This window comes from Loxodonta africana, chromosome 12 (genome assembly GCF_030014295.1).
Source record: "Loxodonta africana isolate mLoxAfr1 chromosome 12, mLoxAfr1.hap2, whole genome shotgun sequence".
NCBI lineage: Eukaryota > Metazoa > Chordata > Mammalia > Proboscidea > Elephantidae > Loxodonta > Loxodonta africana.
Window position 1 is genome coordinate 32,329,850 of NC_087353.1, and position 22,133 is coordinate 32,351,982.

The window sequence follows — 22,133 nt, forward strand, 5'->3', positions numbered from 1 at the left end:
TAAAGCCATCCACTTGTGGTATTTCTGTTACAGCAGCACTAGATGACTAAGACAACAACATACAATATAACAGGTATCCTGAGGTGTCCTTACTTATCCATTCAATTTTAGCATATTCTGACATACTGCTAAAGTTTGAATGGGCCTAATTAAGTGGATTTAGGGATTATATTATCTAGGTTTGGCAAACCCTCACAAAATGAAGTTAAAAAACTTCCTGCAGAGAATTTGTGAATTAAAGGTAATGTTAATAACGTAAGTGTAAGCAAGCAAGAAAAGGCAGAACTGACACCTTCGTACTCCTAACACAAATTTTTGGATCAGATACAATACATAGTAAAAACAATGACAATCTAATCAGAGCTGACAAAAGGTCACCTAAAAACTCAAAATTATCAAGCAAACTATTTGAAACATGGGAGTTGTATCCTGTAACAAAAGCTTACTCTAATAAAGTGTGTATTAAGCTTCAGACACTAGCTAATGATTATACGTAACCACAACAATTAGCATGACATTTTAAAATTAAGTTTGTTTCATTCTTTTAAAATTTATCTTTTTCTCATTGTTTTAAGATTTCTATTTGGGGACATGATTCATAAGGTACTTGTATTAATTTAGGAGGCCATGTATGTAATTTATAAACAAATAAGTATGCATGCATTGGGGCGTATTCAAAAGTTCATATATCCCTGGCTTGAAAGGGAGGAGAAAAGGTAAAAAAAAAAAAAAATGCAAGCTAGTGGATGAAAATGTGAAATATGAAAGGAATATGAGCATGAAGTAATAGCACCAATGACAGGGAAGACAGAATTCTTCTACTCAGAAAAGTAGAAGAACTGAATCAGTACTCTGAGTGGGTTATTGGAGATGAAAACGGTCAAGCAGGAAATTTCATCATTAGGTACTCTTTTTCTAATTCTCATGTGGTAAAAACATATTGCTATTAATCCTCAAACAATAGCTTATCTCCAGAAGAGACATACTATTCTATAGCTCTGCAGATCCAGTAAGTTCTCTATTTTGATGAGCATGTCCTTACATGATCAGTGAGCAATGAAAGGAGTGAATAGGAGAGTTAACCAACCAAGCAGTGACCACAGTGAGCCAGTGTCCTCACAAAGAATGAAAGAAACAACACAGCATGGTTTATAAAGAAATCTCGTCAATGGTGAGGTTGTAAGAAATTCATCTAGCTCTAAATCTAACAGAAATTGAACTATTCACCTAACCAGAAAATAAACTCAAATGAAAAAAAGGCAGATTTTCTGTCAAAACTACTTAAAAAACACGTTCCACCAGGCAAAGATTTCACTTGGTACTAGACTGACCACGTGTGCTACACACATATTATCAACAGCCAGGGACAATACTCTCATTTCTCCAGGCATACTGATTTCTGACTTGGGGTTAGTGGGGCCAAGGATAGGGAAAAAATCCTAACATTCGAAAAGAATCTACTCTCGTCCTCAAGGTCATTCTGTGATTACTTGTCAGATTTCCACACTGTGGCAAGAGTCAATCTTCTCTTTGGCCCCTGAAAGGGGCCTGAGCTTACAGGTCAAATCGAGCATCTCTGAATGCCTTTCATTTGGACCATTACTCAAAGTCTAAGAATTACAAGAATCCCTAAAATTCCTGAAAGCTTTAACAAAGCCTTTGAGAGTAATTTATGCAGGTCATTTGCCAATTCAAAGATTCCAGTATAGCTCAAATGGGGAAATAAGAAAATAATTTACGATATTAAAGGATCAAATAGTTTCCCACTAAATAAATTACTACAGAAGATCACTGGCAGCTCAGGGCCCAAAGCGTGCAATTTCTTCCCCAGAAGGAAGCAATAGGTTCAAACAGAAACTAATGACATAAAGCATTTATTAACTCATCTCTTATTATTTACACTAATTGGGGACAGCAAAAGCAAAGAAAATTCCAAATTTAAAATCCATTAATAATTCAAAAGTTGTTTAAAAGATTTATCTTCTTTTAACAATGTTTTGATTAGCCTGCCATTCAAATTATTTTGTATTTCCTAAACACAACATCTAACATTTGGTCCAGAAGCATACTAAATGACAGGGAAATGCAGAGCCCAAATATTAGCTGATGTGAGCCATGAATAGAAAATCAAAATACAACTATAAAAATGATTGAGAATGGGGCTTGACACCTGTCTTAGTTATCTAGTGCTGCTATAACAGAAATATCTCAAGTGGATGGCTTTAACAAAAAGAAATTTATTTTCTCACAGTTTACGAGGCTGGAAGTCCGAATTCAGGGTACCGGCTCTAGGGGAAAGATTTCTTTCTCTGTTGGCTCTGGAGAAAGGTCCTTGTCTCTTCTGAGCTTCTGCTCCTGGGCAATCTTCATGTGCTTGGCATCTCTCTTTCCCATCTCTCTTTGCTAGCTTGTGTTTAATCTCTCTTACATCTCAAAAGAGATGGACTGAAGATACACTCTACACTAATACTGCCTCATTAACATAACAAAGACAACCCATTCCCAAAAGAGATTAAAACCACAGGCATAAAGGCTAAGATTTACAACACACATTTTTGGAGGACACAATTCAATCCATAACATACCCAAGTGACAGTAGATTAATTACAGTTCACAAGTATATATTCCTACCAATATCTGGGTAAAAAAGAACACAGATTAGGCGGTGACAGAGCAAAGGTAAAAATAAATAGGTCACAGCGTGCACATTATAAAGTGGATAGGTAGGCAGAAGCAAATAAAAGAACAAGGTGATTTCAAAACTGCATTTTTTCTCTTTGCTAGATTGGTTTAAGAAATTTTAGTAAATAAGGCTGCTAAAAAACAAAAAACCAAACCCGCTGCCATTGAGTCGATTCCAAATCATAGGGATCCTATAGGAAGAACAGAACTGTCCCATAGGGTTTTCAAGGAGCGGCTGGTGGATTCGAACTGCCAACTTCTTGGTTAGCAGCCTGAGCTCTTAACCACTGGGCTACCAGGGCTCCAAATAAGGGCTCCAATAAGGTTATTACCATATTTTTACACAAACAACACATGCCTTCTACGTTTGTTTGCCCACCGTGCCCTCCCCCACTCCCACAAGGCACCCTCACAAGCACTGCCATGCCAATCCTCTTCCGCGTGTTTCTGTTAAAAAATTAGCATAGCTCTCTTACAAAAATACCTCATGTGGGGAGGGCGCAGCTGGCAAACAAAAGCAGACGTTTTATTTGTATAAAAACATGATAAATTTCTTTAACTGACTTAGGCAAGGGCAAAATAAAAAAGATTATACAGTGATCATGGTTCTATCTTTAAAAAAAAAACAGATAAATGCTTAGAAAGTGGCTTTCAGAGAAAGTAGCGACTATTTTAAAGGTGAGTATTATTCCCACTTAAGACCAAATATTTAAAAATTCCACAGAAATGTTTCTATTTATTTTCAGATATTTGTGCAGCCAACACCAACAAATTCTTGAAGAAACAAAGGGAAAATATCCAGGTTTTGACATTTGGCTCATTGTTTATGTATTACTTATGCTCATTTCATGATTTTACCTCAGGGTCCAAATTTCTGAAAACATACATTCTTGTCTTCTCCATCATTGCAAACAAATCAGGATTATCTTTGGCCCACTTCATATCCCAGACATCTTTTCGCTCCAATTTTAACAACTCGCCAATTACTTGCTGTCCTGTACTGTCTGTTACCCGAGCATCCAAGTCAAAGAAAGTCAGAACTCCTGAAATGTCTATGATAGCAAGACGACTAAAAATAATAAAAATGGATAAGGGGAAAAAATGCAAAATTATTACCAGTAATTATAAACATAATTACTTACAACCATTCTTCTTCAAAATCAGTTCATCAGAAGCCTGGGAATAAGGTAGTAATGGCTTTATAATAAATATACGGTTTAAGCTTTTTTTTTTTAATAAATTTGACAGAATTTATGGATTACTTTCCATTTTGCTTCCCTGTAAGGAAGCTGTATCCAAAGAGATTTAACCAACTGATTTACAAATATAGACTCAATATTCAAACTTTAAGAGTAAAATATTATACTAGTATTTCCATATGCTCAATCAGAGAAAGACCGTGAAACTAAACTCAGGATAGTAAAACCACAATGAACTATAAGACGAGCTTAAAAAAAACACATGTTTACATTTATTACATAAATTCAGCAATCTCAATTAATAACTTCTAAGTCTAACATTGATGGCACCTAACAACAAGTCTAACATCTACGTGAGGAGACATTTCAGGCTTACCTAGAGTTGCAATTCAAGGATAACTGGTAGGCTTGACAATTAAGGGAATACTTTTGAATCAAACCAACATTAGGAAGACTGTATCTCTGAATGGTGCCAGATTCACGACCCTATGGAAATTACTTTTGATTACTAAAGTATACTTTCCATAATAATATTGAGCTACAACTACAGATCTCTATGTTCACACATTTGTTTCAGAACCAAAGTGATGACAATTCTGAGTCATGTTAGTGAGTAGCATACATTAATCTCCTAATTTAATTAAAACCTTTTTAATAAAGCTGCTGAAGGTGGCCCAATTTTTTTCAGGTAACGTTCAAGAAAGTAGTCAGAAACCTCACTCTTGGTACTCTACAAATTCTTGCACCACAGGGAAGAATTTATTAGGTTAATATTCAGAGTACATTAAAAGCTAAATCATAAAGCACCTGCTGAACTGAATTTTATAAATATGAAAAATCACTGTGAGAGCACCATATGAAACAGCTGTTACTGAAAGTCTAGGTTTTTAAGCGATACCTTCTATCTGATAATAGTTTTGGCAAGGGAACAAGATGCTACAATGAACATTAGCTTAAATAAGTTCAAAAAAACAGAATCCACACCCATGTTCATTGCAGCACCGTTTACAATAGCAAAAAGAAGGAAGGAATGAAGGTGCCCATCAACGGATGAATGGATAAATAGATTATGGTATATTCACACAATGGAATACTATGCATTGATAAAGAATGATGAATCTGTGAAACATTTTATAACATGGAGGAATCTGGAAAGCATTACGCTGAGTGAAATTAGTCAGTTGCAAAAGGACAAATATTGTATGAGACCACTATTATAAGAACTCAAGAAATAGTTTAAACAGAGAAGAAAATATTCTTTGATGGTTACAAGAGGGGAGAGGGAGGGAGGGAGGGAGGGAGGGAGAGGGAGATTCGCTAATTAGATAGTAGAAAGGACAACACACAATACAGAAGGGGTCAGTACAACTGGACTAAACCAAAAGCAAAGACGTTTCCTGAATAAACCAAACGCTTCAAAGGCCAGCAGAGTAGGGGTGGGGGTTTGGGGACCATGGTTTCAGGGGACATCTAGGTCAACTGGCATAATAAAGACTATTAGGAAAACATTCTGCATCCCATTTTGGAGAGTGGTGTCTGGGGTCTTAAACGCTAGCAAGCAGCCATCTAAGATGCAACAATTGGTCTCAATCCACATAAGCAAAGGAGAAATAAAAGCACCAAAGACACAAGGTAAGTATGAGCCCAAGAGTCCAAATGGGCTACATAAATCAGAGACTACATCAGCCTGAGACTAGAAGAACTAGATGGTGCCCAGCTACAACCGATGACTGCCATCACAGGGAGCACAACAGAGAATCCCTGAAGGAGCAGGAGAGCGGTGGAATGCAGACCCCAAATTGTTGTAAGAAGGCCAGACTTAATTGTCTGACTTAATTGTCTGACTGAGACTAGAGGGACCCCAGAGGTCATGGTCCCCAGACCTTCTGTTAGCCCAAGACAGGAACCATTCCTGAAGCCAACTCTTCAGACAGGGAATGGACTGGACTATAACATAAAAAATGATACTGGTGAGGAGTGGGGTTCTTGGATCAAGTAGACACATGAGACTATGTGGGCAGCTCCTGGCTGCAGGGGAGATGTGAAGGCTGAGGGGGACAGAAACTGGCTGAATGGACAGGGAAACACAGAGTGGAGAGAAAGAATGTGCTGTCTCATTAGGGGGAGAGCAACTAGAAATATACGAAAAATAGAAGTATATAGCAAGGTGTATTTAAGTACATAGCAAGGTGTATGAGAGACTGACTTGATTTGTAAACTTTCACTTAAAGCACAATAAAAATATAAAAAAAAAAGAAAATAACTTTCTGTATAACTTAGTACAAACCATAAGGTTGAAAGATCAACAGTAAGTACAACAGACAGTACAGAGCTCTGGTTTTCAACTCTTCTGTGCCCCAAGGCCATTGCAATGGGACAAAGTGGCAGGCTTCCCATGGCCAATCTTAACCTTTTTTTTTAATCCGAGCAGCTTTGCTTCTCTAGCATGATTCTCAAGAGGTGCCTCTCAGAAAGTGAGGAGGGAGGAGGGTTTTTAATTTATAAAAAGGAGGTGTGGGTTTTTTAAGATTTAATACATTAGGGTACTAAATAAGATTTTGTTTGGGAAAAAGCGGGGTGGGGAGTTCCTGTGGCTTAAAGCATTTGAAAAAAATAATGGTTCTAAAACCTGTTTCCATTTCAACAGTGGAAGGCAGTTTTAAATACAGAAGATAGTTTCACCATTATGTTGCTTAGAGGTAGACTCTCTCATCTAGAAATTCAATTTCTGTGATTGATTTGAGTTGCGTTTTTTTCAAATGTCAGAAATACATCTAACCTAACAAAAACCTTACCATACATCAAAGAATCAGAAAACAGGAGATTCCATAGACTTGACTACGAGACAAATTACTTAAAACACCCAACAAATTCATTTAATGATAAAAAATGAATAGTATGCTCTTAAGCTATTTTTCACCATAAGATTAGCTAATAGCAAAAGGAACGTAACTAGAACTGGGACTGTACACTATTAAGCCTCTGTTTATACAATTCAGATTCATAACTCTGCCAGCATTACTGTATTAAAGTAAACACTTGTTCCTAAAACTAATATTTTCAAATGCCAGAGCTCAAGAAAAGACACTATAACATTGATTCTATTTGAAAAACTCAGCACAAATTTACCACGGACTTGTCTGTTCTACTGGCTGGCAAACACACCACCTCTTCAGTCTAAGTCTTATAAAAGTGGCTGAGTGAAAGTACTTTCTCCAATGTAAAATAGCAGGCCACACAGAGGAAGACACTTTCCAAGACCAACTACCACCATCCAGTCCACCTCACATCCTCCAATTCTTTATAGGGCTCAGTCAACCTGATGTTACAAACTCTAAATGTACTTTATCTTCTCAGGGGCCAACATCCTATTGCTTTTATAAACAGCTATTTTTTGTAAATGATAACCAATTTGAAGGGTATGTTTCAAACTTTTCTCATTTCTTTTGTTAGACTAGTAAAACCTGGGGTGCCAACAAGTTGATATTTAACTCCAAAACACATTATATTACCCTATTTTTATAATTTAAACAACTATTCATAAAATAATTTTTTTACAACTTACCACAATCAATGTTTTATCAGATGCAGTTATGGCACAAATTGGATCTCTTGTTCCCTAAAAAAAGGTAATCGATTGTTATTCTTCAACAAATATTTATTGAATGACTATTCCTATACAAGGCAGTAAGCTATTCATGAAGAATACTTCAACAATATATTTATTAACTGATTCATTTACTGATCTCCTACTATGGGCCAGACATTGAACTAAGCACTGGAGATACAGGGATGAAATCTTTGCCTTCGGATATTACTCAAAAGTCTCCTGGAGAAGACAGTGAATGGAATGCCTAATTACAATACAACATGATAAAAGCAGAGTCACCAAAACTACACTTTAGCTGAAATAGTAAAAAAGTCAACCTTGAGCATTATGCTTTCTTAAGAACCATCTAAAAAAAAGAAAGAACCATCTATATGGGATCAAACTGACAACAGCAACTCAAAAGATTAGATAGGAGCCATAGGGGCAGTGAGTTTATGTTAATGGAGAAGAACAGCTTAGAAAAGAGGGTAAGAATGGTTGCACAACACAAAGAATGTAATCAATATAACTAAATAGTACATGTAGAAACTGTTGAATTGGTGTATACCTTGCTGTATATGTTCCCAACAAGAGCAACCAAAAAAAATAAGTAGAGTCTCACACAAGGTGGTTATGAGAGCACCTAACTTACATTGAGGAAGGAGCATCTAACTTACACCGAGATGAGCAGGGGAGCAAGCTCTGAGCTTAGTCTTAAAAGATGAACGGATGACAGAAGGACCAGCACATGCAGAAATGAGGAAGGGTAAAACAGCGTGGCACTACAACAATCTGAACAGGTCTCAAGGCATCATGCTGAGTGAATAAAGCCAATTTCCAAAAGTGATATATGATTCCACTCACAAAATATTGTTCAAGTGACAAAGCTACAGAGATGGAGAAGAGATTAGTGGTTGCCAGGGGTCAGGGACAGGAGTGGGAAATAGATGTAAATATAAAAAGTAAGTAGCATGAGGGTGTTCACTTGTGGTAATAGACCAGTACTGTAACTTGATTGTGGTGACAGTTGCAGAAATCTGCACAGGAGATAAAAATTACATACATTACACGCATGCATGAACACATGTGAAAACTGAATAAGATCTCTAGTCTAGTATTATACCAAAGTCAGTTTCCTGGTTTTGAAACTACAGTTATATAGGTGACAACTGTGAAAAGTTGGGTGAAGGCCACACGGGGTCCTATGTACCATTTTTGCAACTTCCTGAAAGCCTAAAATTATTTCAAAATCAAATGTTAAAAAGAAAAAAAAAAACCATGGTCTAGTCAGGAAACAGCAACTTGCTTAGCACAGCTGATACCTGGAAATATGGCAGAGAAGAAAAAGTAGGCTGGGGAGAAAGTAGTAGTTGTGAGTATCTATCTTATCCTGACAAATACAGGAACTTACTGAAGATTTATATTGGGGCAGGGCCTTTGTGTACCATGATCAGGTTTTTATTATAAAAAGACTGTTCTAGCTATCAGTATGATAAATAGATTGGCATGGTAGGTAGAGAAAGGGAGGAAGACTGAAAGTAGAGAGATTTTTCTGTGCTACCCAATTTTACCCAATATGGTAGCCACTAACCACATGTGGCTATTTGGATTAAAATCTAATTAACATGAAATAAAACTTAAAATTCAGTTCCTTAGCCACATCAGACACATTTTGGGGGCTCAACAGCCACATGTGGCTAGTGACTACCATATTGGACAATGCGATATAGAACATTTCCGACATCACACAAAGTTCTATTGGGCAGCGCTTAATGGAAAGTATTGTATTGATCAAAGTAAGAAGTAATCACAGACTGAACTGATACAGGGACGGAAAGGAGATCAATTTGAAAGAAATTTAGAAGACAGAATCAACAGAACTTGACAAGATACAGACAGCAAGAGAAAAAGAGAAATTCCCATGACTCTTAGGTAGATGGTGGAGCCGTGCCCTGAGATACAGAATGTATACGGAAAAAGAGATTTGGAAGAAGGAAGAAGAATTTAGCCTCGGAAAAGTTAAATTTTGGGTTTTTTGAGCCATACAACTGAAATAGCCATAGACAATATCCATAGAAATGTATTATCCAGAGACTGAAAAAACTCAAGATTGGAAATATAGATACTGCGGTCATCATCATGTAATTGAAGGTGTAGATTTCAATCAGAATTCTAAATGAGAAAAGTAGATAGACTACAAGTAGACATGAAGAAATACCACAATACGAGACGGGTAGATAAGCCCTTGACAAAAAAGAGTAAGAAGGGAAAGTCAGCTAAATACAAAATCAGGAGAGTGGTTTCATGAAAGCCAAGAAGAAAAGAGTAACCAAAATATTAAATTTATATACAGATTATGTAAGAGAAAGACAGAAAAATGCCTATCAGACTTAGCAATTCAAGACCTTTCGAAACCAGAATACAATGGAGTAAAGATGGAATCAGAGGTGAGGAAAAAAAGATGAATATAGATCATTCTTTAAAGCAGCTTAGCCATGAAGGATGAAGAGCTAAGGCAGTGAGTGACTGGAAGAAGATACGGGTTGACAGTGGAGGTGGTTGTTGTTATTGTTTTTAAAATGAGAAAAATTTCAATATATTTATTGATCAATTTGAAATTTTCTAAAAGTTCCCTGATCGAAAGAACTGTTCCTCATTCTTCACTGAATCCTCAGAAGCTAGCCCAGTGTCTGACACATAATAGACATTTGACAAATACTTGTTTAATAAATGGATGAACATAGAGACTATTAGATGGACTCTTACATATTCTTTTAGATAGGTCACTAGGTCTGCAGTTAAAAGATCCAAGCTTGAATCCTGACTTTGCCACTTAATCACCTACTTTATGACTCTAAGTCAATCAGTTATTTTCTCTAATTATGGTTTTTCCACTTGATGAAATGGAGAGGAGACTACGCGCTCTTTTCGCCTTATAGAGTTGTGAGGCTCAGATAAGAAACTGGGCAGGAAAGAGCTTTATAAACAATAAGGCAATGATTTAAATACTCTTAAAAAATCATACCAAAAACAAAACTGTTCACTAAAGTATTTAATTACATTAGCTTATAAACAAAAGCATTTTTCCATAAAGATACACTGAATTATGTTATTTTCAAAAATATGGCTACTTGCTAATATGCCAGAAGTGACAGACCAATATACAATAAATAGATAGGTAGAGGGAAAAAGCGGAAAAAGGGAGGAAGGAGGGAGGAAGGGAAAGAGAGAACAAAGGAGAAAGGCCAGAATTATGTTCTCCAATATTTTCAGATACTACACTTCTCTAATTTTCTAATTTTCAATCACATCATATGCATGTGAAAGCTGGACAATGAATAAGGAAGACCGAAGAAGAATTGACACCTTTGAATTGTGGTGTTGGCAAAGAACACTGAATATACCACAGACTGCCAAAAGAATGAACAAATCTCTCTTGGAAGAAGTACAACCAGAATGCTCCTTGGAAGCAAGGATGGCGAGACTGTGTCTTACATACTTTGGACATGTTGTCAGGAGGGATCAGTCTCTGGAGAAGGACATCATGCTTGGCAAAGTACAGGGTCAGCAGAAAAGAGGAAGACCCTCAATGAGGTGGATTGACACAGTGGCTGCAACAATGAGCTCAAGCATAACCACGATTGTAAGGATGGCACAGGGCCGGCAGTGTTTTGTTCTGTTGTGCACAGGGTCGCTATGAGTAGGAACCTAACAACAAGTAACATTCTAAATAGTATCACATTGGCTACTTAATAATATTATTTTAGTCTAAGAGTTTTCAAGTTCAAGAAAAACTCTTTAAGAATAGGAATTTCTTTAAAGAATCAGTAGAGTAATATGCTAGTTACTGGAAGCAAATTCTTTTTCAGGTCTCAAAATAAACTTACAATATTTCAAAGTCTACAGGTACTAAGATTTGCTAGCAAAAATAAAATCACCTACTTGAATGGCTTTACTATAATCAAGCACCCCATCGACTGATCCAGAGGGAGTATCATCAACATGATAAATTCTGTAAAAAAGACCAGAATTTCAAAGAAAGTATAAGTGAGGATTATACTACTTCATAATCTCTAGAACAACTGAAGGTTTGGGTGACAACAATAAATATTGTTATTTAATCTAAATGTCCTGATTATTTTAAAGAGTTCTGAACACAGCTATATCTTATAAAGGGAGACACTATCAGTTGTTTGCTGGTTTTGCAAGTGATATGTTCCTGGAAGTTGTGCCAAATCTATATTTGAACATTGGATCATATTTTCCCAATGAATTTCATTAAAACTTGAGAGATATCTTACCTTAATCTCAGCTAAACATCAGTCAGGAGTAACTTTTAAAACACTAAGTTCCTTTATTGTTTCTCCATAATTTCCTTTTCATCAATGTGTTCATAAAACTTAAGTATATTTGAGAAACTCTAATTAATGGAATTTTTGTTTGGGAGTAAAGACTCCTTCCCTACTGTCTCCTGTGTTATAAAGATGCACCACCTCCTACCATCTCTCTGATACCTGTGTTATAATAATATTTATTCATACTGCATTGTCACTGCTGATTTACATGTCTCCCTCACTACGTGATGATTTTCTTGGAGGCAAGACTGTATCTCCAGTGCCTGGCACAGTACCACATGTTGTCAAGTGCTCTACAATGTCTCTGGGTAAATATTAAAATGAATAGAGGTGAATAAGGAAAAACACTGTAGAGTAGCTGCAAGGCCCTGGGTAAGTTACTTAACTTCTCTGAGCCTCAATTCCTCCATCTGTAAAGGGTAACAATTCCTACTTTGCAGGGTCTTTGAGAAGCATAAATAAAATGATGTTTGTAAAGCACATAAGCATAGAGCCTGACATAAAAGGGGTTCAAGAAATGGTAGCCATAATATAACCCCCCAAAATCATGTGATTTTCTATCTTAAAAATACCATCCAATTTTATCATTGTTAATTTAAAATCAAAACTGTGCTTTCATCAATGTTACATGGAGATTAAATTTTAAATAAATTTAATAGAAATATACAGTAAAAGGAAACCCTGGTGGCATAGTGGTTAAGAGTTCAGCTGCAACCAAAATGTTGGCAGTTTGAATCCACTAGGCACTCCCTGGAAATCCTATCAGCCAGTTCTACTCTGTCCTATAGGGTTGCTATGAGTTAGAATCAACTTATTGGCAATGGGTTTGGTTCTATACAGTAAAACCTGCAAAGCCGGAACCTGTGTAAGGTGGCAACCTGTCAGAGAAGGAAAACTCAAGTATTTTCCACTAAATAGAGAGCAAGAGAAAAGTAGTAAGACTACATCCTGTCAAAGGTAGAAAACTTCCCAGACCTAGAAAAAAAAGGCAGTCCCATCAAGCTCCAGCTCTCACAGGTTTCATTGTATTAAATATGCAGATACATGGCGTACCTCTAAATTGGTGTAACTTACATCCAGTAGCTATTTCTATTTACTTATCAAGAATAAAACAGTCAAAGATAGTTAAAATAGAAGATCCTTTGAGAGATCATTCAGTCCAACTCCCTCTCTTACAGCAAGTAAGCTACAGAGCAGCAGACCCGAGCACAGCGGTCCAGAGTCAGATAAACTTGGGTTCGTGTCCCAACTCCATTTATCAGTTGGTAACCTTTAGCAAATAATTTAAACTCACGTGTCCTTTCTGTAAAACGTGAATAACAAGAGTACCAACTGGACTTGGCATGATACGTGGATATAAGAGGTACTCAATAAATGATGGCTGTTATCACCATCAACAACTATATTTTATAGATGTGGAAATGAGGTCCAAGGAGACCCTGCCCAGAGTCATTAAAACTAGTAAGTATATCCCAGACAGGAATACAAGGAAATGCTGTCTTTTTTACTTAAACAAAAACCAGCATCTCTATGGAGAGGGTAGACTTTTTTGCTCCAACTTTGTCCGAAGATCCACCTTCTCCCTGCAAGTTAAAGGTCTCTTGCTTATTATTGCTACCACTGCCATATGCTGTCTTTGAAGAAGCCAAAGGTTCTTTCATTCTTTGTCTTCCCGCATTATCAACAAGGCAAGATAAGCATTTACCAACTTTTTTTTTTTTTTTTTTGCTTCTACATGAATTCACATAGCAAAAATACTTTTACTGGGGACATAACTCCTATCTTAGTTTTAGTACATAAATGAGTCTTAAAGGGAAGGGGAGGTTGCATTAAGATCTCAGGTGAATGTGTAGAAAGAAGGTGATGTGAAAAAGCAACCTGGAATTTCTGCCATGATCCCCACCCACACACACATACATATCTCCCCTCATTAAGAAATCATTAGATTAAAATATCTGAAAAAATACTTTACACTTAGGGTAACAACAAAAGGGCAACAAACACAATATTAATAACATAATATGGTTCACAAAACACAGTAAATGCATCTTCACCTTGAGACTTACAACAGGGACTCTCTCCATCCTGGCTCCTCACCTCCCTATGTGACAGCCCTTTTTACCCCACTTACAGAAGTAACTCTAAGCCCAGGCTCCATGGAATCCGAGGCAAAAGAGAGAGAAGCCAAGACCCCAGTTCATCCCACCTAAAGACTTCTCCCAGAGCTGGTCTAAACACCTGCCTCTCCTACAGTGATTGATGCTAACACGATCTCACTCTCTTATAGAGACCTCTATCCGTAGCCCATAAGGAAAATCTTTAGTTAGACATCCAGACTTAACCAAGAAATCGTTTCAATATAGCATAATAACTCTAATATGGTAGGAGTGGGTGATTTCCTTATAAAACCTCAGATTTCCACTCTTTATCTGTAAGGGCTTCTTTTATTTTTTTTACTATCTCTCCTATTAACGAGCCCTGGTGGAGCAATAGTTAACCATTTAGCTGCTAACCAAGAGGTCAGTGCTTTGTTTGAATCCACAAGCCGTTCCATGGGAGAAGAGACCTGGCGATCTGCTCCCACAAAGATTACAGTCTAGGAAACCCTACAGAGCAGTTCTACTCTGTTATACAGGGTCACTGTGAATCAGAATCAACTCGATGGCATACAACAACATGTCTCTTTTGATAAATTTAAACAGATAAATTTGAAAGACCTTCAAATTAATGGAGAAATGTTATTGCATATAATCAAAACAATTTATAGTTCACAAACATAATCCATAATTAACTATGTCTTAAAAACATGATATGGTTGAGCTACTAAAAAATACGTATCAAGACATGTACCTTTCTCTCCCTTCTTTTCGAGATCGCACGATCTGATTAATTTCCAATGCTGTGAGCTTCTTTGCCACCCGATATTGCCAGATATAAAATGCTTCTTTTGAAGCTGCTATCACATGCGTTTTGGTCATTGCAACAAATAATGGTACTATTAAAGAGAACATTAAGACAATTAAGTAACAGTCACATAAAATCACAGAATGTTTGTGCTATAAAGGCCCTCAGTGATCACTGACTCCAATCCCTCATCTTACAGACAATACACTCACACATAGTCTCAAAATACTCACAGTCTGTGAAATAAGAAGCAAGAGCTGGTCAGCCCATTCATAAAAATTAACTCAAAATGGATTATAGACCTAAATATCGGAGCTAAAACTCCTCTATAATACTTAAGAGAAAATCTTTGTGAACTTAGGTTAGGCAATGGTTTCTTAGATACGACACCAAAAGCACAAGTGAAAAAAGTAAACACAAACTGTACTTCATCAAAATTACAAACATCTGTACTTCAAAGGACACCATCAAAAAAGTGGAAAGACAACCCACAGAAAATATTTCCAAATTATATACCTGATAAAGGACCGAATCTAGAATATATAAATAACTCTTATTAACTCAATAATAAAAAAGACAAATAACCCAATTAAAAAACAGGTAAAGGAGATATACCAATAAGCCATATGCCAATAAGCACATAAAAAGATGTTCAACATCATTAGCCATCAGGGAAATTCAAGTCAAAACCACAATGAGATACTACTTCACACCCATTTAATAAGTGTTGGGGAGGCTATGGAAAAATCAGAACCCTCAGACATTGCTGATGGAAAAGTAAAATGGTATAGCCTTTTGAAAAACAATTTGTCAATTCTTCAAAATGTTAAATATAGAGTAATCATATGGCCGAGAAATTACACTCATATGTCCACACAAAAACTCATACACAAACCTTTATACTGGCATTAATTATAGTAGCCAAAAAGTAGAGCCAACCCAAAAGACCATCAACTGATAAATGAATAATCCAAACGTGATATACCTATGCAAGAGAGTATAATTCGGCCACGCAAGGAAGAACGTACACTTTACAACATGGATAAACCTTGAAAACATTATGCTAAGTGAGAGAAACCAGATACAAAAGACCACATATTGTATGATATCATTTAAATGAAAAGTTGAGAACAGACAAATCTATAGAGATAGAAAGATTACTAGTTGCCTAGAGCTGGGGGTGACGACAGGGGAGTGACTGTTAATGGGTACAGAGTTTCTTTGGGGGACAAAAATGTTCTAAAATTAGGTTGTGGTGATGGTTCCACAACCCAGTGAATATATTTTAAAAAACTGAATTGCAAATTGCATAGTGTATGAATTATATCTCAATAAAACTGTTTTTTAAAAAAAGCTTGTCAGTTTTTATCTCAATTCCAAGCTTAACTCTACTGTAAAAATTATGACATCCAGAATATAGCAAAATTTATGTTTAATCTTTGAAAGTGTTAAAGTACACAGTTTTCCCCAAAGTAGGTATATAACTAAAGAAGAAAATGAAATGTGAGTTATCCTATCTGGTTTTCTTCATAAACAGCCCTTTGTGACAGTTTTTCATGCCTTATATTCCTCCTTCTTACAACAGATTTGCTCTGTCTTGATCATAAAATTTGAAGCAGGTTATGAAATTATGCATTTCCTTAGTAGGACTTCAAAGGCAAAAGATCTAATATTTATTCACTTTCATTCCAGCCTTAATAAATTTCAAAGTATTTTTAGTTCTATATTTTAGTATTTTCCAGCATCTTATACAAGGTGGGCAATCCACATATGTGGAAGTATTTCATACTTAAAGACCACAAATAAGAATTTATAAAATATCTTGTGCTCAGTAGTTACTACTTTCCCATACTAACTAAAGATTTACTATATTTTTAATATAAATATTTAAATCTAACAGCAAGAATATAATAAAGAGAAGGGAAAGCACCAACACCTAGAAAACATTCTGTGATTATAACAGATGCTACCACCAGTAGGCCTGAAGGCATGAGAGAAACCAAGAGGACAGAGTGACGTAGAGGAGGCTGTCATTGAGAAGAATAGTGACCTCCCATTACATTAAAAAAAAAAAAAAACAGCGTCAGCTCCACAGGGAATGAGCCAGAGGAATAAATAGCCCCACTCTCCTATGGCCACTGGCCAATCAAAAGCCATGGAATGGAATGAAGCAGGGTGAAGAAGGGTGGTAGGGTTTGGAGGGACAGATGGAAAGTATCTGTGAGATAAGAAAGTATAAGATACAAGATTCTCTTAATCAAGTCAGTTAGCCTTTGTGGGTCCTTACGATGACGTGCCTCTTTGGTAAAATAAATCTGATAACAAACACTTCATAGAGTAATTTAGAAATTTAAAAAATATAATCAATGAGAAAATGGTGGGTAATTATAAACTTAAAACTTTAGAAACTGCTACCACCTGGTTTTTAAATATTTAAAAGTAAACTATTACAAATAGAATACAAAAAGTACACTGTAAGTAGAGATTTGAGTTAATCCTAATAAGAAAAATATCTATATTACATTGCTTTTGAACTGTTAATAATTTATTGAGAACAACTGAAATTTATTCAATGACATCTTAGCATAATTAAAAAGAAAAAAAATATAATGCCACAGAATAAAATGTAGAAATCAGTAGTCTAATTGCAAAACTGCTCAAAAATTGACAGAGAAAGTTCAATAATAAGAATGTTTCAAAGCAAGAAATAGATTTGAAACCTTCTTGTGTCACTCTGGGTCAGAGTGAGGAAAACTCTTTGGCCCACCACTGCTAAACCGTCAAGGCTATTAGTGTATCCAAAGCCCTGACTTCCAACTTCTTACTGAACACCTCCAGGTAGGTGGCTCACAAGAACCTCAAGTTTAACGTGTTGACCCCAACCTCCTTTCCTGAAACATTCTCATTCCTGAAATCATCTCCTTCAAAAAAAGAAAAATGTTCCTTTCTTCTACTAAAAAAAAAAAAAAAAAAAAGAAAGTTAAAACCCTTGCCAATGAGTTGATTCTATTCCCTATCAAAATAAATGATACTACCATTTAACAGTCATACACATGCAAAGCCTGGGGTCATTCTAGACTCTACCCTAAAAGTTGCCCCCACATGTAATAAAGTCACAAAGCCTATTATTTCTATTTTCATACTATCTCTTGACTCTCCCACCCCTCCTTCCCATCACCCCTACCATTGCTGCTTTGTTCAGGCCTTTCTCATTTCTCACCTAGAATACTGCAATCCCCTCCCTCCTGGTCTCCTTTCCTCTGATCTCATATGTGTTATAATTCTACTTTTAGAAAATTCTCCCAAGTTCTTTCCTAATTTAGGAATATATTCTTCTAAACAAATAACTTTTCTTTGTTCATTTCTTAGAGAATATTTAATTGTTCCTCTATTGTGTGCCGGATGCTGTGCTAATTACTTCACATACATTAATCCAACATCCTTTTATGAAGTAGATAGTCTCATCAAATCCATCTTATAGACCAAGAAACGAAGAATTACAAAAACAAAATAACTAACTTGCCCAAGGTCACAAAACACAGAATAAGCAATATAAAATTAAGCACACATACAAAACATTAAAGAACTCATGAAGGTTTGTTCTAGTATCTGTTTTCTAAATTTATAATTTAAAAATTATAAAACATAATTTTCCTATGTATAAGTATCATGCAAAATAATCACTAATATGGCCAGAATAAAGGAATGATTGTTAATATAAGCTATCATTTATGGAGTTTTTGCCACAGTCCAAATAAAGGACATTTAAAGCAGCAAGAGACTTTAGCAACTAAACAAATAATTAGAAGATGATCTAATGGTATGATGTCAGTTTCGTAGATTAACAGCTCAGGGATCCAAATTCAAAAATGTTTATATGCTGGACAACTCAGTACGATTGAATCATATTTTAAAAATTTATTTGTCATTACAATAATGAAGATTTTTCTACTCAAAATGTGTTCCATCACTGAGCTCCGGAGGGAGCTAGAAGCCTTTCCTTTGGGCAACAATTCACAGCCAGTCCTGGAGAATGGCAGCAAAGCCTAAGGGAACGCACGTTCAGCTGGATGATTAACACACCAGGCCCAGGTTTCACTCATCATTCTCTGAGCCTGTCCTCACTAAATCATTAAGCATCTGCTAAATATCTAGTAAATACTACCATCAATACTCTGATGCTGGTAACTATTACGCCCTTAAAAAAAAAAAAAACCATTGCCACGGAGTTGATTCCGACTCATAGCAACCCTATAGAAACCACAGGGTTTCCAAAGAACACTTGGTGCCAACCTTTTGATTAGCAGCTCTAGCTCTTAGCTACTATGCCACTAGGGTTTCCGTTATGCCCTTAGCATAATTTTAAAGTAAGTTCACAACTTGGGCCAAGTTATTTAACCATTCTGTGCCTCAGTTTCTCAGTGAGGATAATAATAGTGCCTGCCTCATAGGCTAGTTGTAAATTAAGACGTGTTTAGAAGAGTACCAGGCATATATTAAAAAAATAAATATTGGCTATTATTATTATATGCCAGGCAGGCACTATGTCACGCTTTATATTTATTATCTTTTTTAGTTTCTCAAAACAGCTCTATAAGGTTGTTATTGCTATTATATTCAAATTAGAGTAAGTAAACTGAGGTTCAGGAGAATAAGCAATTTATTTTTTTTTTTTACAGAATTAGCAAGTAGGTTAGCCTGGGATTCAATTCTGATAAGTCTGACTCTTACCTTAACTATCTTACCTTGACCCACTAATATTTTAAGTTTGATTTAGTCAGGCTAATGAAAAACCCTTGTGATTATTTAGGATGTTTCAAAAAGAAAGGAGAATGAATATAATTTACAATTGCAGGTAAATATTGACTAGATAAATAGTTTTAGATGCTTAGGAAAAATTTTATTAGAAAGCAGTTAAAGTTTGTGAACTTGTAAGGTAGAAGGTAAGAGTCAGACTTCTCAGAATCGAGTCCCAGGCTAACCTACTTGCTAATTCTGTGGTCCTGGATAAATTGCTTATTCTCTCTGAACCTCAGTTTCCTTACTCTAATTTGAACATAATATCAATAACAACCTTATAGAGCTGTTTCGAGAAACTAAAGAATAAATACAAAGCATAACATAGTGCCTGGCACATAATAATAGTAATAGCCAATATTTATTTATTTTTTAAATATATGTCAGGTACTATCCTAAACACATAACAAATGTTAATTTACAACCAGCCTATGAGCCAGGCACTATGATTACCCTCAATAAGAACCTGAGGTACAGAGTGGTTAAATAATGCACCCAAGTGGCACAGCTAGAAACGAGTGGAAAATAGCTGTGATAAGATAAGACAGTACAAGATGTAAGATTCTCTTAACCAGTCAATCTGGCTCCAGAATCTGCACTCTCAACCAGCCATGGCGCATTGGGTCTCTATTAATGGTTGATCAGTGTTAGGTGTGGCTGCCATGGTTTTTACTTCTATCATCAATGTAGGTTTTAACAATCAAACCACATACAATCCTCTAGTCATTTCTAAAAGCAAAAACACTCTTGATTTTTTTGGTTTAATACAAATGTATCTGAAATACATGTTGTTTTGAATTCACACGGTAGTTATTTCAGCAAATTCACAGGGTAGATAATCCTATCTACATAAATTATGCTAGATTTTTATTAAGAGAGCCATCTCACCCAGACCAAGCTCCTAGGAAGAAATAAGATCACTGTCCAAAAGAATAGTGGGAAAAAAAAAAGTTTAAAATTTTCTTTTAAGAGAAATTAAAAAAGAAAAATGTCACTTCAAATAAATTTTAACAGATAGAATGTTTTAGGAAAAGAATATAACGAGGATAAAATTAAAAAAAAAAACAAAACCTCATGCCCTTCTCAACTACTCAATATGGGCGGGGGGGGCGGGAATCTAAATAACTAGGAAGATTATTAGAAAATAATTAAAAAGAAAATAATTATGCTTCTACTAATTGAAATTTGTAACATTAATAGATAGTAGTTATGAGCCAAGCAAGGATGTAAAATAACTTAAAACAACTTAGGAACTGACATATAAGTAAAACCTGCTTGTAATACTTGAATGCCGAAGCCTGAAATAAATGCCCACATTCATATCTCTACGGTTTTACCCTCTGCCTTTCCTATGTATTCATTTCCCAGCCTTTTCAACAACTGGCAAGCTGAGATTGCACTGAAATGTCTTCATCAAAATAACTTTCTTTGGGATATGTAGAAAACTTAGTGCACATATCATTTGAAAGCTGCCTACAACACTACTGCCAAAATGACTGCTGCACAGGCAACCTTGACTTCCCAGCTACTTTTCATGTTTTCATTCACCTGCAAATGCTGTTTGCTCTCCTTAAAAACGCTATGCCAAGAAATACTTATCTTTCAAAACTCAGCTCAAGAGAAACCTTTAAGTAGAGGAAATTGTCATCATTAATTTTTTATCAGCTCTGGCACCCAGTATGGAACCTGAAACAGTATAGAATCTGAATATTTATTGGTGATTCGTTAAATAAATTATCATTTTCTATTTACATGATAGAAAATAAACATTTTCCATGCATTCGACAGATATTTCGGTATTAGATAGTGTTAGGCAGTGGGAATACAGAAATGAATAAGACACAGATACTGCTTTAAGAAGCTCAAAATCTAGTGGGGAAGACAGATAAGAAATATTAATAGTCACAGTGCAGAGTAAGCAGTACACTGATAGAAGTATACCAAAGGAATTATGAGGGCTCAAAGGAAGAACACTAAAACAGGGTGCCTAATTCCTATGTGTATAGTACAGTGGGGATCTACAAACTGAATTTCCTGTAATAATACATAGAGTTCTTTTAAATGTTCCTACAGGGATTGTCAGGATGAAGAGTAAAGCAAAACAAAAATAATACTTTCCAGGACAATACGTCACAATAATTTTTTTTGTTTGTTTTAGCCTGTGGTCCTCATCAAAATTTGGCACAGAAACTTAAAAAAGGAATTTTACAGGATATGTAGAAACAAAAACATTGAGTTTTTGGCTGTGTTTACAGCAGACCAACGAAAGATCTGTTTGTTAAAATTTCAGCCAGTGAGACTGCAAAAAAAAAAAGTTTCAAGACTCAAGAATACAAATAATCGTATCCTCAAGTTTTTGCCATTTTACGAAGGTAAAGAAATTTACATCTATTTTATTAAACAACAGACTACATGTAATAAAATTACTTTGTGCCTAATCCTATCATCATTATGATTCTGTTAAAACTTTGATATTCAAAGAGAAAGCATATAATCTAAAGATTGACAGAATTTACTTTTGAGATTAAGGACTGTTATGTTTTTAATAAATAGAACAAATTCATGTGATGTTAAGATAAAAATAAAATAGTATAAAACCACAGGAAT

The 22,133-nt window shown here is 35.6% G+C and overlaps 1 protein-coding gene across 2 annotated transcripts in view; it reads right to left on the minus strand.

The window, feature by feature from the left end:
- WDR35 (WD repeat domain 35) overlaps positions 1–22,133 on the minus strand; it is a 76,970-nt gene that overhangs the window by 23,679 nt on the left and 31,158 nt on the right. For both annotated transcript variants that reach the window (XM_003411905.4, XM_003411904.4), the window contains 5 exons: positions 14,676–14,820; positions 11,413–11,482; positions 7,447–7,500; positions 4,258–4,367; positions 3,541–3,751 (listed from right to left, as the gene is read on the minus strand). In XM_003411905.4, coding sequence (XP_003411953.2) covers positions 3,541–3,751; positions 4,258–4,367; positions 7,447–7,500; positions 11,413–11,482; positions 14,676–14,820 — 590 coding nt within the window. The remainder of the gene's footprint in view (positions 1–3,540; positions 3,752–4,257; positions 4,368–7,446; positions 7,501–11,412; positions 11,483–14,675; positions 14,821–22,133) is intronic.